This window comes from Sturnira hondurensis, unplaced genomic scaffold (assembly GCF_014824575.4).
Source record: "Sturnira hondurensis isolate 20B ecotype Veracruz unplaced genomic scaffold, ASM1482457v3 Scaffold0001509, whole genome shotgun sequence".
Classification (NCBI taxonomy): Eukaryota; Metazoa; Chordata; class Mammalia; order Chiroptera; family Phyllostomidae; genus Sturnira; species Sturnira hondurensis.
The window spans coordinates 5,912,961-5,934,355 of NW_028074140.1; the positions used below are offsets into that span (position 1 = coordinate 5,912,961).

General features: G+C 34.2%; 1 protein-coding gene across 3 annotated transcripts in view; it reads right to left on the minus strand.

Annotated features, from left to right (window-relative positions):
• Window positions 1-7,463: 7,463 nt before the first annotated feature.
• SNX2 (sorting nexin 2) overlaps window positions 7,464-21,395 on the minus strand; it is a 59,526-nt gene continuing 45,594 nt past the window's right edge. Inside the window, exons 10-17 of one of the 3 annotated variants that reach the window (XM_037028855.1) lie at window positions 20,767-20,880; window positions 20,420-20,513; window positions 18,950-19,155; window positions 13,173-13,316; window positions 12,707-12,718; window positions 11,704-11,784; window positions 11,522-11,593; window positions 7,464-9,977 (exon numbers count right to left, since the gene is read on the minus strand). In XM_037028855.1, the coding sequence (XP_036884750.1) occupies window positions 9,927-9,977; window positions 11,522-11,593; window positions 11,704-11,784; window positions 12,707-12,718; window positions 13,173-13,316; window positions 18,950-19,155; window positions 20,420-20,513; window positions 20,767-20,880 (774 nt within the window). In that variant the 3' untranslated portion in view covers window positions 7,464-9,926. The remainder of the gene's footprint in view (window positions 9,978-11,521; window positions 11,594-11,703; window positions 11,785-12,706; window positions 12,719-13,172; window positions 13,317-18,949; window positions 19,156-20,419; window positions 20,514-20,766; window positions 20,881-21,395) is intronic. The other 2 variants (XM_037028839.1, XM_037028847.1) reach the window with 2 other exon arrangements.

A 21,395-nucleotide genomic window follows, 5' to 3' on the forward strand; every position in this document is an offset into this window, starting at 1 on the left:
CCACAGAGACAGGAAAAAGGGGAGAAGAGAGAACAGTAACAATATCTTTGTAAGCTAGAGGGCAGATGGATTAGTAACTATTTTTGCAAAACAAGAAAGAGCCAAATTGAGGTCAGCAGTGGCACAGCTGAGAGTCGACCTGATTTACCTGGTGCATCACTCAAGAAGCTCAGGGCCTGGGGATAGCAGGTGCCTCTAGCACGGGACGCAGTTGGCTAAAATAAGGAAGACGAAGTAAAACTGAGAATCAGGAAGATCCCCTAATTCCCTCCTCTACCTCTGTGCAACTCTGGAGGACATATCACTGAGAGCAGGAAATGAGTCTTTGCATTGGAAGTTGACTAGCCCAGCAAAGGCCATGGAACTTACCCAAAGATAGCTGGAATCGGGGAGTGTTATCATATACATATTGTAGGACCGATGCTGAAACCTTAAGCTACCACTCTACCTTCCAGGAAGGAAACAGATTTTCCTAGATTCTCTGGGAAATCTGACCAGCCCAAGAGGAAAAATCTAGAGATAACAACAGTGGAAATTCCCTACCAACAGCCCAATGAGATCACTCTTCGGGAACACTCAAATCCGCCAGGCCCCATGACTGTACCCAGAGCTTCTCCTCAGCAGCTTTCAATTCCCACTGCTAATCCTGAGGAGACATCCAAGAATGAACAGGTATCTCAGGAAAGCATCTAACACAAAAGAACCAAAACAGAAAAATAACTTTGAGAAAACAAACAGGAAACAACTTGGAAAAAGTAAACTGTCACTTATATTCTGAGAGAGACAGACAGACAGACAGAGAGAGAGAGAGAGGAAAGTAACAGCAGCAGTTCAGGATGTCCACTATCAAAAAAAAAATTGGGTCTTCCAGAACGAGAAGACAGAAGTGAGGTAATCATGAGTGAAGTTAAGTCAAGGAAATTTCCAGAACTCAATGTCGTGTTTCTAGACTGAAAACACGTACACAGGATGAAAGCAGGTGTACACTCTAGCAAATCTCTGTGAGACTTCAGAAGCCTAGTGATAAAAGACCCTCTTGTCTTGTGGGCGTGGGGGGCAGTCATATGAAACAGATCAGAACAGCTTTGGAATTTTCATCAGCAACACTAGAATCTAGAAGACAATAGAGCATTGTCTTCAGAATTATAAAGAAAATTATTTTCAACATATGCTTAGTTAAATTACTTATAAGCACTTAAGGTAAAATAGTATCAAAAGTATAGTTTCCATGTATTCATTTTCAGAACTCTGTATATCCACCGAAGTGCGGGGCTAAATGAAGAAAGAAGAAAATGTGGAGTTTAGAGAACAGGAGACACAACCCAGGGAGAAGCAAAGGGAATCTTCAAGATCACCACACTGTTCTAAACATCAAAGCTTATTTTTCTTTAAAAAATGAAGAAAATCGTGGTTAAATATACAACTTTCAATGGTAAACAATATTTGCATAGGCATAATAATGGAAATACTGATGCAACTAAAATTGTAATGATGACATTGGAAGTAGGGGTGGGAGTTTGTGAAGCAGATAAATGGCAGAGTAGGGAACTGAAAGTCTCATCATTTTAAAACAGACAAGTAGATAATGTCTAAAATTGATCCAGAATACAGTAATATACGCATACTTAATATTTTACATATAAATATTTGAAGGTATATAAATGGCAGAGTTAACAGCTACAAATAAAAAGAGTTTCTCACTGAGGAAAAGGCCTGGCCAAACGGGGTCCATGTAAGGCCTGGAACCACGCCTTTCCGATGAAAGTTTAGTTTTCAAACTATGTGCATGTATTAATTTCATGAAATAAATGTTAATTTAAAAATCAGAAAACCACTCTGGCTGGTGTAGCTCAGTGGATTGAGCACAGGCCTGCGAACCAAACAATCGCAGTTCAATTCCCAGTGAGGGCACATGCCTGGGTTGCAGGCCAGTTCCCAGCAGGGGACAACATGAGAGGCAACCATACATTGATGTTTCTCTCCCTCTCTCCTTCCCTTCCCCTCTAAAGACAAATAAAATGTTTTTAAAAATTCAGAAAACCAAAGTCCATTTTTATTTAGTGACATGCCAAAGCTCTAAATACTTTGGCATATCAAAAAGTAAATTTGAGGAATCCAAAGAACTAACCCTACTCGCACTACCAAAGAGCCCTAGACAGTTGTGTATTGAAGTTATTTTTTTGAAAGTGCCAGTACACTAACAATTCATGTCACTTCTGAAACTTGTTTCCTCCTTTGACCACGTTCTTCCCTCCAACTCCCTCACAACCAGAACATCTTTTACCTCATCACATCTCTGCCCCCCAGTATATGCCCGTCACTGCCCTTGTCTTCATCTCTTTGGTTTTTAAAATTGTTTCAAAATCCTCCCCGCTTTGACTTTTCCCCACACCCACCAACAATCCCTATGTTTTAGTCCCACTTTCTCATGGCTGAAGAAACAGATACTTTCTTCGGTCGGCTTGTAAATCGATGATTTCCAAACTCATTTGAAAGTCAGTCCTCATCAATGGCTTACTCATCTCCTAGGTTCTGAGGGTGCACCCTTGTTCTTGGGCCTCTTGCTTTTGCTTTCCTGCTGACATCACTCCCTGACGATGGCCCAACTTCCTGTTTCACCAAGAAAAGCAGTCAGGCTTTATTTCCAAATCTACGCGTCCTTCCTTTTTGTTTAAAGAAAACATCCCCATTTCTTTCTTTCCGAGGCTCTATCCATCTGTCTACCTGATGTCACCTCCATGATTCCTTTAAACATTAGCGTTACCTGGTCTTTTCAGCAAGACAACCTCATTCCATTTGTTCTCTGAGGATTCTTTCATTAACAATGATGGTTTTAAGACACAGAGCATGCTCCGCTTTCTAAGGTGACGATGAAATACCTAGTCCTGGCTTTTGTTCTCATCCATTTTCATGCTGGATGTCCAAATGTACCTCAAAAACAACATACTCTGAAGAGCATGCTTCCCCAAACCTATAGCTCCTATGTCAACTAATCAAAGCATCAGCAGCACAAGTCATCAAAGCCGAAGTCTGAGCATCATCCTAGGCAGCTATCTTGTCCTTCCCTGATACCTAACCCAATGCTTTAGTGTCTGACACACAGGGGCTGAACAAATATTTACTGAGTGAACAAAATTTGCCCATTTTGATTTCCATTTTCCTAGATTCTCTTCCTACATCCAATGCAGTGGTCAGGCCCTCACCATCACTTGGCTGGACGACTGTCACTCCATCCAACTTTATCATGATCCTTTTATTTTCCGTGTTTTTTCCTCCACTGATTACTACCCTCCTTAGTTTACAACATATTCAAGGTTCTTGTATGGCTGGAAGAAAATAAACTACTTTCCCTAAGCAACTGCCACATTTCTCTCGTTTCCTTTGTCTCCAGTCATCTTTAAAGGTCTCTAGCTCATTTCCTGTCAAGACTCATTGAGTATCTTGTAGCGGGGGTAGCTCTAAACTGCCCTTGGCTAAATACGAAGTTTTGGCTGCAAGCATCCTTCCCCATCCACCTCAGATCCTCAGCCCCCAGAGCTCCAAGGGCAGATCTCAGGGACAAACTGTTCTGAGAGGAAACCCTTCTGGTAAGCCTATTTAGACCCCAGTCAAGCACACATCCACTGTTTTGAAGAAGCCTTGAACATTGGCGAAATAATCAAAATGCAGGGAAACACTTACTGGATGCGTAATAGCTAATGTGTATCAAGCACTTGCTACTGCTGAGAAATTCCCATCCGTTATGGTAAGCCCCTTAAAGAGTGCCTGAACAGGTACTATTATTACTTTCCATTTTACAGGTCAGGAAACTAAATTTAGAGTAAAATAACTTGCTCTAAAGTCAGTGATGTAGATACTTGAGCCAGGTTCAAACTGGCAGGCCAAATGCTTAACTATTCTTCACCATTCCTGGTGTATATGGCTGTATCATACTAGGCTCTACAAGAAATAAGGATACAGTCATTCCTGAAGAAGCATACAGTCAAGGCAGTAAGACCAGACAACTATAATTTACGGCAGCCACCTGTAAGTACAACCTGAAAGGTGTGAAGTGTTACCAGAGTCCTATTAACAGAGATCTAGTTACTAGAGATCAACAGAGGTTCCTGGTTTCCATCCAGTTAGGAGGCTAAAAAGGATGCAGAGATGTGGACTTAAAAGTAAAAAAGGGAAGATAGGCTTGAACAATTGCTGGTAAGGGCAAAAAGGTAACTCAGACATGGTAACATCAATAATAGCATTGAGCTGGGAAGGCACACACCATGCACACAAGACATGGCATCATTTGATTAAAGCAAAAGGTGGGTGAAAATAAGGGGGAAAGAGCAAGACAGAAACAGTGGGGTGAGACAAGACTCTAGATAATTTGGACTTTATCTGTAGTCTATAGCAGGGGTGTCAAACTCATTTTCACCAAGGGCCACATCAGCCTCAAGGTCGCCTTCAAAGGGCTGGATGTAGAGCTCCTTGCCCCTAGTTAAGGAGTAGTTACATTTATACCGTCCTGAAATAACATTTGGCCCTTTGAAGGCAACCGAGAAAGGCTGATGTGGCCCCCGATGAAAATGAGTTTGACACCCCTGGTCTATAGGGATCTATTGAAAATTATTGTGCCTAGGATTGCAGTAAGATGTCTTCTTTAGGAAGGTCATTTTACCAGCAGGTGGTAGGAATGGCAAAGTAGGAAAACTGAGAGAATGTGTATTTATTTCATAGGAGACTTAAGATAGTTCTGGAACATGGACACAAGATCTTTACCCTGAAAGAACAACAGTAGAAATGAGAAGGGAATTGATTTCAGAAACAAAATTTCTCAAGTTGGTCTTCAGAAAACAATGATACCTAAACAATGCAGCTGAAAACTAAGTATTTTCATGTCTCAGTTACAAGAGGCCGGGAAACATTTTTCAATGAAATTTAAAAAGTAATTGTCTAAAATCAGACAGTTGACAAGCCTACTGTCCTGCATGCACACACACTTATGTACACATACAAATCCACACATACTTACACACGTGTAGTAAGAACATTTGAAATAAATATCTAGGGACTAATAGTAAAAATCATGATAACTCGAGACTTGACTATGGAAGCAATAAGAAGGCATTTTATTGTTTTGTTAATTTTGTCTGATTTTAGTTATTAAAGTTACATATAAACAATTTTAAAATAGAACCTTTTCTCTTGATGTACTACTCCCTTAAAGCAGGTTATTCTACTAACTGGCCTAATAAAAAAAATAATTTTCTGTGTATTAACAAGTGGTCAGCTTTATCTTAATTGCCTTTAATTACAAAGTTTCCCTTCTCCCCAGTTAAGAAAAATACTTAAAACTTATTCAATCCTTAGAAAATTTTGTAAAAGTATGTAAAAAGAGAGAGGAAGATGAACATTTTTAATTTCCTCATATGTGTGCATTAAAAGATTAGGCAGCAAGACACAACTTTCTTGATTTTATACAATCTTCTATTCTTAGCCACTTCTGAAGAAACAGTTTGAAGAAATAAATTCTCTTTATCCCAGAGGACTTCCTAGAATCCTGTATGTTAATGATCAGAACAAGAATCTTGAAAAGCTTACCAATACACTTTTAACAATGCTCACAGTTAACACATAGATTTAAGAGGTAAAATCAGTTTCATCATGATGATTTAAAACTCTGGATCTGCCTATCTGTAAAATGAAGAAGTTGTACAAAACTATTAAGTTTCTTACTGGCAATTTATTCATAGTCCATACTGAGTACCCAGCAGTACTTGCAAAGCACTATGCTGCAAAGTCTTGAACATAAATCGTAATTGCCCTTGAAAGCAACACCAACTAGTCCTTTTTATTTAGCTTCTGATTCTTCGATGAATTTGAGATAGTAAATAACAAACCAGCTGTTGCACTTATTCTCCATTTCCACTCCCAAGGCACTGCCAAAATCTGTGCTGCCCTATATCATAGGCACTAGGCAGGTATAACCACCGATCACTTAAAAGGTGGTTAGTCCGAATGGAGATACAACGAAGTGTAAAATACACACTGGATATTGGAGACGATGTGAAAAACACAATGTACAGAATCACAATAATTTTTAGAGCTTACTGGATTAAATATTAAAATTAATTTTACCTGTTTCTTTTACTCATTAAAACTTGGCTATAGTAGGGGATGATGAAGAGGGTATGGGGGTGATAAATGATGATGGAAGGAGACTTGACTTGTGGTAAACTCACAATACGAGATGATGTGTATTATATAGAATTGTTCATCTAAAACCTATTTAATTTTATTAACCAAGTCACCCCAATAAATTCAGTAAAAAATAAAAATAAAATGTGGCTGTTGAAAATTAAAATTATACCTGTAGTTCACACTATGTTTCTATTGGCCTAAACTCTAAGGACGTCATCCAGAGATTACCAGGGCTTCTCTTCATGGCCCTGATTACAAAGAGTAATCGGCAGTTATTCACATTGTTCTTTAATTCTCCTCGTCTTAGTATTTCTGTGTCTGGCCAACCATCTATGGTCATTATTACTTCCTATCCTTCCTTCACTGTGAGGGTTAGGAAGAATTCTGGATTTTGGATAAGGAAGAGGATTATGATTCTATTCAGTCTTTTTCTTCCCCAATACTTTGAAACACACACTGTGTCACACAGAGAGATAGTGCAACATATACATTCCCTCACTAGTGAGTATGATATGGAAATGCCTCCAAAGTTCCTAAGTCAGTGAAGCTGGCCTTCCTTTTCCCAGTTTATCTTTCCTCCTCACCACATGGCCTCCTTTCCTTAAAAACAGGATGTTGCACTGGCTGGTATAGTTCAGTGGATTGAGTGCTGGCCTGCAAATCAAAGGGTCGCTGGTTCCATTCCTAGACTAGGGCATATGCCTGGGTTGCAGGCTAGGTCTCCAGAAGGGGGCATGAGAGGCAACCACACTTTGATGTTTCTCTCCCTCTCTCCCTCCCCTTCTCTAAGAATAAATGAAAAAAATCTTTAAAAAAATAAAATTAATAAAAAGTATTTCCTATTTTAAAAAACAACAACAACAGGATGATGTTTGTGCAGCCTATCTGTAGTCACTGTTACTGAACTTCTGCTGTGTCTTGTTTCAATTACATCCGCCCATGCAGGAGCAACAAGAAAAGTAAAGTAGCCATTTAGCTTTATTACTAGTCACATGCTTTATTTAAGACAGAAAAATGGAAGTCTTTGATACCAAGAAGCAATTTTTAAAGGAATATAAAAGAAGCATTTTTAAAGGAATATAAACTTCTCTCTCTACTCATTTGATTTACTTCCTTTAAAAAACCTGATTTAAGAGGCTTATTTATTTTATATTTAAAAACCACTTATGGAACAATTTGGAAAAGGGACTTGTAAAACTTTACTAGATCTTCATAATACAATTTAAAAGCTTCGAAGAACAGGAAAAATAAAACAAGGGTATTTTAAAGCTAGTATAAATATATATACATATATGTATAAAACAAGGTAAATGGTTTAAAATAGCTCATCAAAAATACAATCAAGAAAACTTAATTTTGTTTTAGAAATTATACTTGTAAATACATTTTTCTCTAGCCTTGTTTTCTTTATTAATAAAAGGTAGTTCTGATTAGAACTTGATTTTCTAACAGAGTATTTATATTGAAGTTTGGTATTTTAAACAAAACTACTTTAAAGCATAAGGCACTTCAGAAATCTGAGTATTATGCTCCAGTTTTACAGGTGAGATTTAAGTGATATATCCAAAGTCCATACCTACTAAGTAACAGAAGCAAAGTGAACACATTTATGTTGACCTCAAGTTCTGCTTTTCCATTTTATTATGCTGCCTTACGCCTTCTTTAACTTTTATCTGGTTACAGAAAAAAAGAAATATTCAAATTCAAATTCAATGACATAAAACTAAAAAGTTGTCATCAGAACTATTAATGCTTTTGTTATTCTATTTATTTGGAATGAAAATAGTTTAGTAATATGAATAGGAAATATGAAGATTGATGGGTGGAAATGAGTAGATCCGGAAATTAAATCCTGTTAAAATGCTGGTAGGTATCAGAGGCTTATTATATAATTTCCTTGAAATTTCCAACAGACTCCTTTTCGTTTAGCAAAGGCTGTTAAGGGGAATACAGTCTGGAATGAAGTGTCGGTCTGTTACTCTCTTCAACTTGATCAAAACTGAAAATATGTACTAAATGTTCTAATAAACATATACCACTGTGGAAAGATTTTGGTTCAAATAACTAAGTTATTAAACCCAACTTAAACTGTATCTTTGGAAGTAGCATAACTATGGATATCATACTAGGACACTGTTGTAGCGACACAATTACCAGTAAGCCTATTCTTTGTTCAATAGGCAAACAAGATAACGTCTCATATATATATATATATATATGAATTACTCCTTTCTCAAAAGTTTCTAAGTTATCTCCAATAGAAGCAATAATAGGTTATACTATTTGTTTCAGTTTCTTCTTAAAAGAGTAAACTTTATTTTGCATCTTTCAGGATTTTTTTCCCCTGTTCAAGTCTTTATTATTAGCCTATTATGTGTCAGGTACTCTTCTAGGTTCCTATAAATTATTCCTATAATTTATAGGAATATAAATATGAATAATCCCTACAGAATAATTCCTACAAATTTATGCTTAAAATTTCAACTAAAATAAGTGGTAAAAGCAAACATATCCTGGGGATACTCTACTCTGATATACTAATTGTATCTAGTAAGCTGCAAGACAGGACACACCATATCTCAGGTGGCTGGGAGATTTAACTGGTAAGCTCAAGAAGTGAGTCATCTTTAAAAGTACTTTTTAAAAAATAAAAATAACTCTAATGCCCGCCACAAGTTAAACTTTCACCAGTATTAAGGATTAGGCAATAGCGATCCAAACAGGATACAGAATAGGTGATAAGGTTGCCAACAACAAATTTCATGAATTTGCTTTGTCATTTTTGGTTAGTCATCAAATCACAAGGTATTTTAGCATGGTATCATTCTTTGTCAATTATAACCATAGACAACTGACTTTTAGTTTAAAACAAAAACACAGAAAGGTAAGGGAATAAATTAAATATATGCAAAGTCTTGGATTTTGAAGATAATAGATGAGCAAAATCCCTAAGATTTGTAATAGAGGCACATAAATACATTTCTTTCTAATTTGTAAACTGGGCACTTACACTAGGGATGGATAAAAACAAACAAAGACAATTATTTTCTTCTTTACTGAAGACAAGAGCATTTCCCAGAGCTGAATCAAAAGATAAATGTTCTTTGGTTTGTGATAATTTCATAAGAAAACTTAAGCTTCATTTAGTCATTTAATGATAACAGAGTTCAGCTCTTTCTGTCAGTAAAAAATATGTATCTACAAGGACAAGTCTCTTCCTATTAAAAACGCTTTTGAAAGATCCCTAATGTGTTTATACACCCAAATAATTTGTTACTAATATTTCACAAGGAATATAATTTTATTACTGTAATCACAAAATCATAATTTCTGTACAGGAATGTATAAGTGAACATTAATCAATCCACTGATAATTCACTTCATAAAGAGGGTGAACATACTGCAGAACATATTGTAAAGAAAAAATATTGTAAAATTTTCTGATCTTGCAGTGCACTTTCTAGTGCAAGTATTTAAGACACAATAGTGTTCAATTCAGCAAAGTATTGCAGAATGTCATGCCACAGTCCACTTAATTCAAAGAGGGTCAGGACATGCAGCTTGTAATAAAATGTCAAGAGTGTGTGTATATATATATATATATTTATATATATATAAAAACCACATGTACTTCATAAAATATATAGTGGTTTATTTAGATGGTTTTCAATGATTTCACTGTGGAATTAGCATCAGAGATGCTAAGTGGAGCAAACATCAGAGATCGTCCTAACAGGAGTAATCTTCTAAGCGATGGCTTTGGCTTCAGGTAGGAATGCCTCCCAGTATTTTATCAGCTGTAAGTGATAACAAAAAATAAAAGATATTCTCATTACCTTTTTGTCATTGATATGCATGTGTCCTGTACAGAATTTTTTTTAAAATCTATGCAAATAGGTAATAGTGATTAACACTTACTAAAGTCTGGTTCTTAAAATCATTTTAATTCTCTTATCTGAAGTCTGTCAATATAATTCATGTATAAATAATTTAACTTATTAATTACTTCTGGCTAATTTGTTTTTGATGTAAATACAATTTAGAAAATATCCAAAAACTAGATTTTTTGATTTATGCAAAACTGTATATAGAAACATATACAGTTTTATAATTAAGATGTTAGTACAAATAAGGTTATCTTAAATAATAAAACTGCAATGAACTTTTCCAATATAAAGTAATAACATCTAAATCAGAGAATATTCATATTGTATGTTACTGCTAACCAAAAGAATGAGAAAAAAGGAGTAAGAAAAGAAGACACTGGGGAAGAATGGGAAAAAGAGTCTGGGAAGAATTAGCTGCCAGTTGTTCCTGGACAGTCCAAAAAAATAGACTAAAGCATAAACTAAAGTTTAAAACAATTCCTTTAAAAATAAATTGATATGACTTATTATCATATTTTAAAATTCTGATCTTTTGAATTAAGTATTTATGATTAAAAAATATAATTTGGCCCTGGCTGGTGTAGCTCAGTGGATTGAGTGCGAGCCTGCAAACCAAAGGATCGCAGTTCGATTCCCAGTCAGGGCACATGTCTGCATTGTGGGCCAGTTCCCAGCAGGGGAATCACAAGAGGCAACCATACATTGTATTTCTCTCCCTCTCTCCTTCCCTTCCTCTCTAAAGATAAATAAATAAAAATCTTAAAAATATATATATATATATAATTTGAAGAAATATCATCACTTAACTCAAAAATTATATAGGCAAGTTTCTAATCCACATATCTTAAAAACTAAAGAAGGAAATCCTTTTATTTAAGACATTAAATAATTTGATCTATTACTCAAATTTATATTAAAATACAAAGGGAAAATTCTATTATCTTGTTAAAGACTTTTATTTAATGTAACACAAACACCACTGTCTTGTCTAGTTGAGGGAAACAAATGCCACTACTTGGGGCATATAATCACCACAAACCTAACATGAAACAAAAATCAAAACAATGTTTTTTAAAACCTTAAAAATGTTATTTTCAGTTTAGGTTTTGTCTTTTATGAAAGAGAAGAACTTCTTGTAAGAATTTATACACAGTATGATTGATAGGGAAATAAAGCTCAGAAGACAGGAAAAGGGAAAACCTGCCCTATTTTTCATAGCCTAAAATTGGGAAAAGTATATCTCACCTAGTAGTTCAAAAGAGCAGAAGCAAAAAGGAACTGAGTTTCCAATGATTTTAACTACCATTTTTTCCTTTGCTGTTACTGGTTTTCTCTACTCCATTTCTTATTCCTCTTTAAGTATAAAAGTTCCTTTCATTAATTATTTTTCAAAATGAAAAAGCATTCTAAAAATAAAATCTGGAAGTTTGTAAGTTATAAACAAATTAGCTTACCTGTTGTTGTGTTTGAACTAACGATTCTAAGTACTTGATAATAACAGTTTTAAAATCTTTCACTCGTTCTTTCTGTTAAAGTACAAGAGAAAAGCCTCATTAGTACAAAACTAAGTTTGATTTTACCATAAAGTCACAGCAAATGTGATCATACTGATGAGGAAAGTGTAAACCATACTTGCCTCAAATCTTCCCACTTCTTTTCGAATTGTTTTAGAGATCTGTTCAAAATCTCTTTCTCCTTGTTGTACTTTTGCCTCCCACTAATAAAATACAAGCAAAAATGTACACATATTATTTTTGGTCTGGAAAAAGTTTATAGAACTAGCTGTCATGACCACTCAATTTAATGTAAGCCTGAAAATCCCGAGAAAGCTCAATACTGGCAAAGCCCAACCAAGCATCATTCAAACTTGTATCTAACTTTCCAGTTGTAGAGATGCGTGTCAGCTTACTTTCCATTAATATTTCACTGTCAGGTTTACCTAAGATTCGGATATTCTAGTACTTACTTAACTACAATCCCCATTGCTGAATTAACCACAGGATAGATGAGCAGGGGTGTCCAACCTGCAACCCACAGGCCACATGCAGCCCAGGATGGCTATGAATGCAGCCCAACACAAAATCGTAAATTTACTAAAAATACTAAGATGTTTTTGTGATTATGTGTTGTAATATATTTAATGTGTAGCCCAAGACAAGTGTTCTTCCAATGTGGCCCAGGGACACCAAAAGTTTGGACACCCTGATAGATTATAAAATTCACTATCAAATCATTCAGCAGTGTTAGATTTTAATTTTTTCATCTTTATATCATTATTTCAAAATGCATCAACTACATTCTGCTAATTTCAAGACTACATGTTCATCACAATGTATTTACCCATGGAAATTCTTTAAATTAGGAAAACTGTATGACATACATTTTAAAAACATTTTTTGTGATAGTAAAATGTCTAGATTTTTTAAAAATTGTGGAATCATGTTCTGTTGAAGACCTTTAGGAAACATTAAATTCAGTAAAGAAATAAAATGTGATTAGTGGCCAATGAAACAGCTAAAATAAAATAACTAAAGACTTAAGCTATGAAATGATCTTTTCCCACTATGTAACCAGAACACTGGTACATACTCTTCCAAGAGCAGGTACATTCACTTTGAGTAATAGAAAGGTTGTCCTACCTCTTCAATTTCCTTATTGAAGCATGGCAAAAAAAGTGTATAAATTATAATAAACTTATACAAACTTAGTAAAATACCATATATAATACATATATATGGGGGATAATGTTGCCCATACAGTTCAATGAAGGACAAGTCCACCTCTACAACTATTTTTAGACACAAAACAAGTAATTATCTGAAATCAAATTAGTTATCTCAAAACAAATGTGTAATTATTAATTAAATATAAATTAACATAATTTCCTTGTCTTTACTTATTCCATGATCATGTGCAAGTAACAAAGGGCTCTGAAGATTTTAATGAAAATCAAAATGTTTAGATAATTCTAACACAGTTTATAAAATTATGGATAAATAGCTAGGTGTTGAATGGTTAGAAAAAAATTTGTGAAAAATTATGTATATATGAATGACCCATGGAAAATTGAGTGAAGAGATAAATAAAGCATTTGGCATTAATCACCTCTCTGATTTCATTTTTAGCTTGCTGTATTTTATCTGGCTTGTTAGCAACCATCATTTTTGCCTCAGTTTCACGTTTTTTGAGCAAAGTAATTTGAGCATCTTCCCATTTCTGCCAGCACTTCATTCGATGGTCAAACACACCCTATAAGTGAATGACATAATGCTATTAAGTGACAGTAAACACTAAAATATTTCCATACTAGAAGTACTGTACTACTAAAAACAATAAACCCAATATTTAAATTCTATTCTAATACACTGACATACTAAAAATAAACATGCCAATATAAAAGTAAGTAATAAATAAATAAATAAATAAATAAATTTCCATATTTATTTGCTTAAAAACAGAAATCCTGGTGACCGGATGAAATATAAGGGCTCAGAATTTTAAAAATATACAAAACCAATTAAATAGACTTTAGAGTTTTAAATGTGACTCATAACAAAATATTTAACAGAGTTTTATGCTTTCAAGAAAGATATCTTCAATAGAAAATTGCCAGTGTCATAGCTACCATGGAAGTTTTCCTAGTATTAATATCAAAAGTAGATTTAAGTGTTGGAAATATGCCAGAAACTGAAAAAAGAAAGTGGGAAAAACCTGTAAAATAACAAAAAGTGAAGTAAAAATGTGATGAAGAGATTACCGATAGCAAAAGAAATTAAGTATAACAAAACAGAAAAAAAGTCTTATACATGATGAAGAGGTCAAACACACACACACACACATACAACAGACAAAAAGACTGTAATAGAACAAGTTAACCAAGTCCATTATTTCTTGTCAATGGGTTTGTCAGAGAAGGAGCAAATGACTGGAGGAAAGAAATAAAATATGACCACAAGAGAGTAAGTAAAAGTCTCATGAAAAAAAAAAATGATGGCTACTATGAGAGAACAGAATAATCCCTTCTCTAGTTTGATGCCAGGGATACAGTTGTTATTACTTCAGTGTTTACTAATTGAAGCATTAATAAACTGGGTAAGCCAGAAAGCACGAAACCATGGATTATTTTCATTTATTCCAAATGAGGTTTATCGATCAAGAAACATTAAAAACATGTTCTTAAAGGGACCTGCTGACGAGAAAGTATGTAGTACATTTAAAAATTTAAGCTTTACAACAAAGTTGGCTTTGAATTTCAGCTTTGTCAATGTATGATCTTGGGTAAATTCATTTAACTTCTATAAGCCTTAGTCTTCCAAATATAAAAGGAGGAAAATAAGATCTATACTTTTGGATTAGAAATAAAATGAAAAGTACATAGCAGAGTGTCTTAACCTAGTGGACATTTAATAATTAGTAGGTAATATTATGAGTCACTTCTAAATAACACATACATATAAATGTAGTTGATTAACTCCAGATTTCTACTAAAAATGCAAATAGTAAAAACTTAGCAATATGAAAAAATAGACTATATTTGTATCATATAGCATATTTTTAAAGTGTAACCAAGAACATTAAAACTCCAAAGCAACATGAAACCTAAGTGGTTTTCCCAAAGAGTTCTTAAAGATTGAGCACATTTAAATTAAACAAGACAACAGACATTGGGGGCAAACTGCTGAGTCAAAGCACCCTATCTATAGGCATTTAGGTACATCATGCCAGATTTAATTTGTCATGTCATATAATTTCTTTTCTCACAGTAAGTGAATCTTACTGTCCTTATTGTCTTCTTTTCTTATATTTAAAAGACCCAAATAAAAATATTTCTTATTATGAATTAATTTAATTAGCTTCAGCCAAATCGGGCCAAAAGCACCAGAGTAATACATCTAACAAATAGATTCAGTCACTACCATTTAAAACAAAGAAACAATTCCTGATGCTTACCCCCTACGAGTACACATACACAAAACCAAAATGTAACGTAAAATTTCAGGCCTGGTCTTGCAGGGGTGTCCAATCTGTGGCCCACAGGCCACATGAGGCCCAGGATAGCTATGAATGCTCAACACAAAATGGTAAATTTACTTAAAACACTGAGATTTTTTTTTTTTGTTTTCATTAGTGTTTCTGTAATTAAGGTGTGGGCCAAGACAACTCCTCTTCTTCCAGTGCGGCCCAGGGACACCAAACGGCTGGACCCCCCTGCTAGGGGAATGGGGCCGTATCAGCTCTTCATTTATGAATTCCTTTGTTCATTAACAATTTGATTATGTAAAATCTGTACAAATACAGGGCAGAAGCTAACCAAAAATGCCCTCAAATTTCAGTATTTGCTTAGGTTCTAAATACAGAGTGGCCCAATGTAGGTTTACAGTTGTTCACATGGAAAACAATACAATTAATAAATAGTAATTCAAGAATAAACTGTTTCACATATGCACAACCATTTTGCCCCATGCTGTATGTATCAACTTTTTTTAGTGATATATTAATTTAGACTAATTTGATTGCTGACCAATTTATTATCTCATAATATTCCAAAACCATCACATCTTTATTGTGGTGCAATAACGTACCCCCTTTATAGGGGCTACGTTAACAGTAAGTCTACTCAAGTCATGTTATTTCAGAAAAATAAATTAATCTTAACTGGACAAGAACTAAAACTTTTCTTCTTTTTTTCCCTATTCTTGTAACACTGGAAAATAAAAGGACCAGAACCATACTTGCTCTTCTAAAATGCTATCTTAAAAAGCAAGTAAATCATAACATTTGCTTTGTATGTCAAGATAATCCACTCTGGAGCCAGCCTCTTATCCATCCCTCTACAAGAGGCTGATCTAGGTTGTTAGCCGAGGCTACAGTTGCGAGTGCTTTTCCTGGTCCACCAGGAAATTTGATGCTGCAATTTTAATTTAATTAATACCATATTCTAATTCAGTGAACCTGAAAGCATGTTGCCCTTCCTGGAATCCTGAAAGGATTCTAATTACTTATAGCCAAACAGTGATGCTTTTAAACTCCTTGTGGAACACATCTATTGGGTTTTTAGAAAACCCAAAAATATTTTTATAAATTTGAATTCCCTGTAAGAATTCTTAATAAAGATTTCTAGTGCTGAAAACATTCATAACCATTACTCTCAATCCCTGACACCACTCTAGTGGTTCACAGAAGATGAATACATAAGAACGTAATGCAACAAGTTTACCAATTAATATATGCTAGATCACAGTACTAGTAAAAATATAAAGTCTTAGACCAAGAGACCCTGTAGCAGAAAACAGAGGAAAACAAGAGTTCCTTGGTACCAGGCCAGGTCCAGGCAATATTTTGAGTGGGTAAAATTGATCTTTCTCTAGTTCTCCATTTGGACTCTATATTCTAATTCCCAAAGTACTCCTAGTTTCAAAATTATCATCCAAATAGTCATAGTATGGAAAAAAACAAAAGGCTAAGGAGTATTAAACAGCTATTAGAAACAAGAAAAATCAAAGAAAAAAATCGAACAAGAAGCATATATAAAAAAAGAAATGCAGTGGCTTATCATTTGTAAAAATGCTTAAATTCATGCTAACTAAAAAAATTAAAACATACAAAAAATACCTCCATTGCTGGGTAGAAGAAGGGACATATATGTTGATGGGAGTAAAAGAAATATAACCTCTTTGAGCAGTACGACAATAATTATTGAAATGCATATACCCTTTGGCCAAGCAATTCTAAAAATTTTATGTATAAAGAGTTATTACTAAAATACTTTAATATTGGGCTGGGTAAGTTACTCAAAGTACACCTGTATGCTATATGATGGAACACTATGAAACTATTAAAAATGTGGCATGCTTATATAGAGACCTCTCTTAAATAGAGTGAAAAAAAGCAAAGAACCGTGTATACAAAATAGTGTGTTCCTTTTTGAAGAAGGAAGAAAAGGAGGAAGGGAGGGAGGAAGAGAGACAGAAAGAAGTAAAATAAATTAGCTTCCTATGCATGCATAGCTAATTCTATAAAAATACACAAAAATCTAATATCATCTGACTGAGGGAAGATGTCTTAGGTAGAAAAGAAATATACATTTCGGGGCTATCAGAATTCTATGTGTATGTATTGTTTTATCAAGTACAAATGAATTCGTTTGTACTTGATAAAACAAGTTTTCAAAACTTTGTTTGAAAACAAACAAACAAACAAACAGACCAGAAATATTCCATCACCCTATTCTGTAATTTCTCAACTCCTTGGTGCAGCTGACCTAGGCTGTTTCAGCACAAAACCAATCTGAAAGACGTTAATTTACTTCAGGGTATAAGTTGACCACAGCTCTTTAGTTGATAAATCACTAATTCAGTTATTTCCCAAATGTATTCCATATATGTATAAATATATTACATGGAAAATTCCTATTCATATGAATTTGGAAGTCTAGATTAAACAAAGTTAAATGTCTATTGCTTTTTTTTACTCCTAGACATTTTGGAGCTTTTTCCATGCACGCTGAGTACACAAGATAGGGGTATTGTACACACTATCTCTCAAACTCAGATGAAGGTGGTATATCTTTTGATGTCTCTGTTCTATAGGACATATTCTAGGAAACATGAATATAACTGCAATTTCACAAAAGGTAAAAGTAAAAGCAAGATTTAGGCGGTATGAGGAAAGTTGTTTCTGAGGGATCGACATCCACTGCACAGGCCACCTGGCCCGGGAGTACTTTCCCAGGTTAGGCCTTCTCAGCCACTAACCCTTCTCAGACTCTGCCTAGCTTCTCTTCTGGACCCACAGGTTTTCTGCAGGTGTTATACTTTTCTACTCCAGCTCTTATGTTAGTGGGTGCTCTAGAATGAGGCACGGGTAGGTAAGAGATAAAAAGGAACCATTAAACTAGATTTCTTAATATCTTAAGTTACCTATATATAAAATGAAGTATACTCAGATAACTGCTATCTCTATTAACATCTTTAAGTAACTGTAAAGAAAAATTAACCACCAGAAATATAAAATTACACATAAGAGTAAATACAAGCAAAATTGGTACTCTTACCAAACCTAAGAAAGCACCATTCTTGAAATGCTAAGAAGCTTCTAGTACACTGTTACCATTAGCTTGAAGACCAAATTGATAAATATACAATTCATCTATGTTGTGACTGTAGATAAATACTAACTTCATCACAGAAATCATCTGAAAAAATTTTGCATTAGAAAGCAAAGAACTTTCTAGATGCTTGAATTCAAGGTAAAAGGTAAATGCCCAGTTCCTTCATTCTACAACCAATGTTTATAACAATAATTCAAAAACAAGGTAAGATCTTAAGGTATCTTCTGAAACGTAAGATAAAATAATATTTGGTTCAGTTTAATTATTTGAAGATTGGATATAACTATGTAATATTGATTTCCATTAGAATGATTACTTTTCCAACTATTTAGAAACCGAATACTGTTCATACTTAGTAACTAATCTCATCCCATCTCATCTATTAATACAGGTGACTACACATTTTGGAATATATGCAGAATGTTTACAGACCAAATTCATGCTAAAGCCACATTAAACACATTCATACAGCAATCAATTCTGGTTTTGTCCTGCTTCTCATTATTGCTTTTCTAATGATACTACAATCCAGTAGGTGGTTTCAGTTTATGCCACGATGAGCACACAAATGCTCCCCGTTAGCTGCAAGCTTGTCCATGCACAGATGTGCGTACCAAATAAGGTATTCCTCAGACCTCTTAGAAACATCGATTCTGTCTGTTGCATTGTACAACTCACAGGAAAAAAATTTAAGTTATGAATAATCAAATTCTCTTGTAAGCAAACCCGTGAAGTGAGAAGAATTCAAGGAAGATTGCAAAACAAGGCTTACTTTCACTGCAGCAATAAGACGAATGTAGTCACTAAGTAGTTCGGAAAACAAATAAAAGTCAGCAAAAGCTTGTTCTTGATGTAACTGGTCTATCTTCTCCTCAACCTCTGCAAGCTGAGACAAAGCTCTAGATAAAGCAGTATGATCCTCAGAATTACCTAACATGGCAGCACTTTTAGCAAAGGCAGCTGTGTTGGCTGAAAGTTCTGAAATAGAAAAGTATTCACTTTTAACTTTCACTAGTAAAGGTTTTAAATATTTTTTTGATTTTTCACCTTTTCTCTAAATTTTATCTGTTCACAAATTGCCCAAATTATATTTTTAAATATTTACATAAAACAACCAGCCATTAAAATGCCCTGGGCATAAATGCAACTGCTCGAAGCTCTACTGAAAGTCAGAAGAACCACTGCCTGTATCCCCAGAAGATGAACTGTTTAATAATATAATAATCTGCCTCCCGCTTTCTTTCCTAAAGTGCTTACTCCATCCCTTAAAACAAATATAAATATATGTATACTTAACATGAAAAGCATAGAGAATGCACAATTAATTTATAATACTTTGCCTTTAAACATTTATCGTTAAAAATATCTATAATTTTTAATGAGAATATTATTTAACAGGAGGAAAGCGAGGTAAAACTGTACATACAATTCTCATATATTTTATTCTTTTTCTCTTTTTATGCGACAATGCTTAGTGAAATATTGAGAATTTCTAAAGAGACTTTTGAACATGATCACTTTAGATGCTACAAATAAAAACAGATGTCGACAGGCTGGTGTGACTAACAATTACACTGCCTGGAGACTGCTCTGTGGCCCTGCATTGTGTGAAACAATCCAAAAGAACCTTACAGCCCATTTGCTAAGAGATATAATACAAATAGCAAAAGTTGTTATAAACTGCTTTCAACAAATTAGATTTTTGTAATTATTTTACTAAAATGTTCTGCTGACAATGGCACATACTAACTTACTTATCAAGAATTTTAAAAACCTGGTATCAAAAGCCTTCTTTAAAAGTAAAACAAAACCAAAAAAGAAAATTCACCATGAAATTTAAAAATTACAACTCAAATTTTCTATACAGTTTTAACAAAAACACCCAGATTTTTAAATACAATGGTTCAAAAAATGAAGAAAATATTTCAGCTTTCTAAAAAATACAGGCACAAAACACATGTTTTAAGAAAATAACAAAGATTAACAAAGAGTTAAACCAAGTGAACAATTTTAAACCATAACCTAAAATATATTTTTATAAGCTCATGTTTCTACTTCTAAACTAGAGGTTAAAACAGAACAAAAAAATATTGAACAATAAAGTTGAGATAGAAACCATTCTCTTAAACTATGTTTTTTTCCCTTTCATAATAACTTCAGAATACCCATTTTAATAAAAATTTTTATGAAATACTTCAATTAATCCATGGTATTAAACAAATAAGTAATAAGGCAAACAAACCTTTTCTATGACAAACCAAGGCTTCAACGTGGGCATGAAGTTTCCTAAGTTGCTGATCCAGATTTTCAAATTGCTGCTGCTTTTCTTCAAACCACTAACAAAAAAATAAAAAATAGAGCTTATTTAGCCAGGACAAACTACTTTAAATTAGGTTACCAATAGCAGGCTACATTCTTTGTTTTAAAGCAACAAATTAACCATGGATAACCATGGTGGTCAACTGATGTGGTTGAGAACTAAACTCAATAAGCAAATTAATATCCTATTTTCTACTTGTACAGCTTTAAAATGCAATTGTTGGGCTCATTAATTCATCTCATTATTCAAGTCGAAAAATCAGCTCTTACTGCATCCGATTCATTCATCTTGATTGTCATTTTGTTGACAGCGTCGGCAGCCTTGTTCACCATCCTCAATATTCCTGCTCCACTCAGAGCCTGTGTATTAACTGCTCTAGGCAGCTGGAATTGAATGACAAATAAGGGCAAACAAACCGGTTAAAAGCCTGGAGGTTTAACTGGGCACAAAAGGGATTGTCCCCCTGCCTCCCCCCAAAAAGAAAAGGAAAAATAGGAGGTTGTACTCTCTTCACTCTCATACATTTCTATAGTGAAATCTAATTTCTCAAATATACTAGTTGTACATTCTCAAAGGAAAACTTAAAAATTGACTTTCCATTTGTTTTTCTTCTGCACGTTTACATTTAGATGGAACAACAGTGTGTTTGTCAAAATATACTAAGTAATTGCCAAGCACCTAACACTGGCCACCTGTTTGCTAGCAGAAATAAACTTTATAAGGAAAGAAGAAAGTCTTGAGAAAAATCTCCTCGTGCTCACTTAAGACTGTGATTTTGATTTTTTTTAATATTCTGGGATTCAATAAATTTTTAGGAGATCTCAAAAGGTAATAATCAGAACTCTAAACTGTTTAAGAGCCCAACATGTGCCAAACAACTCAAATATAAAGAACAGCA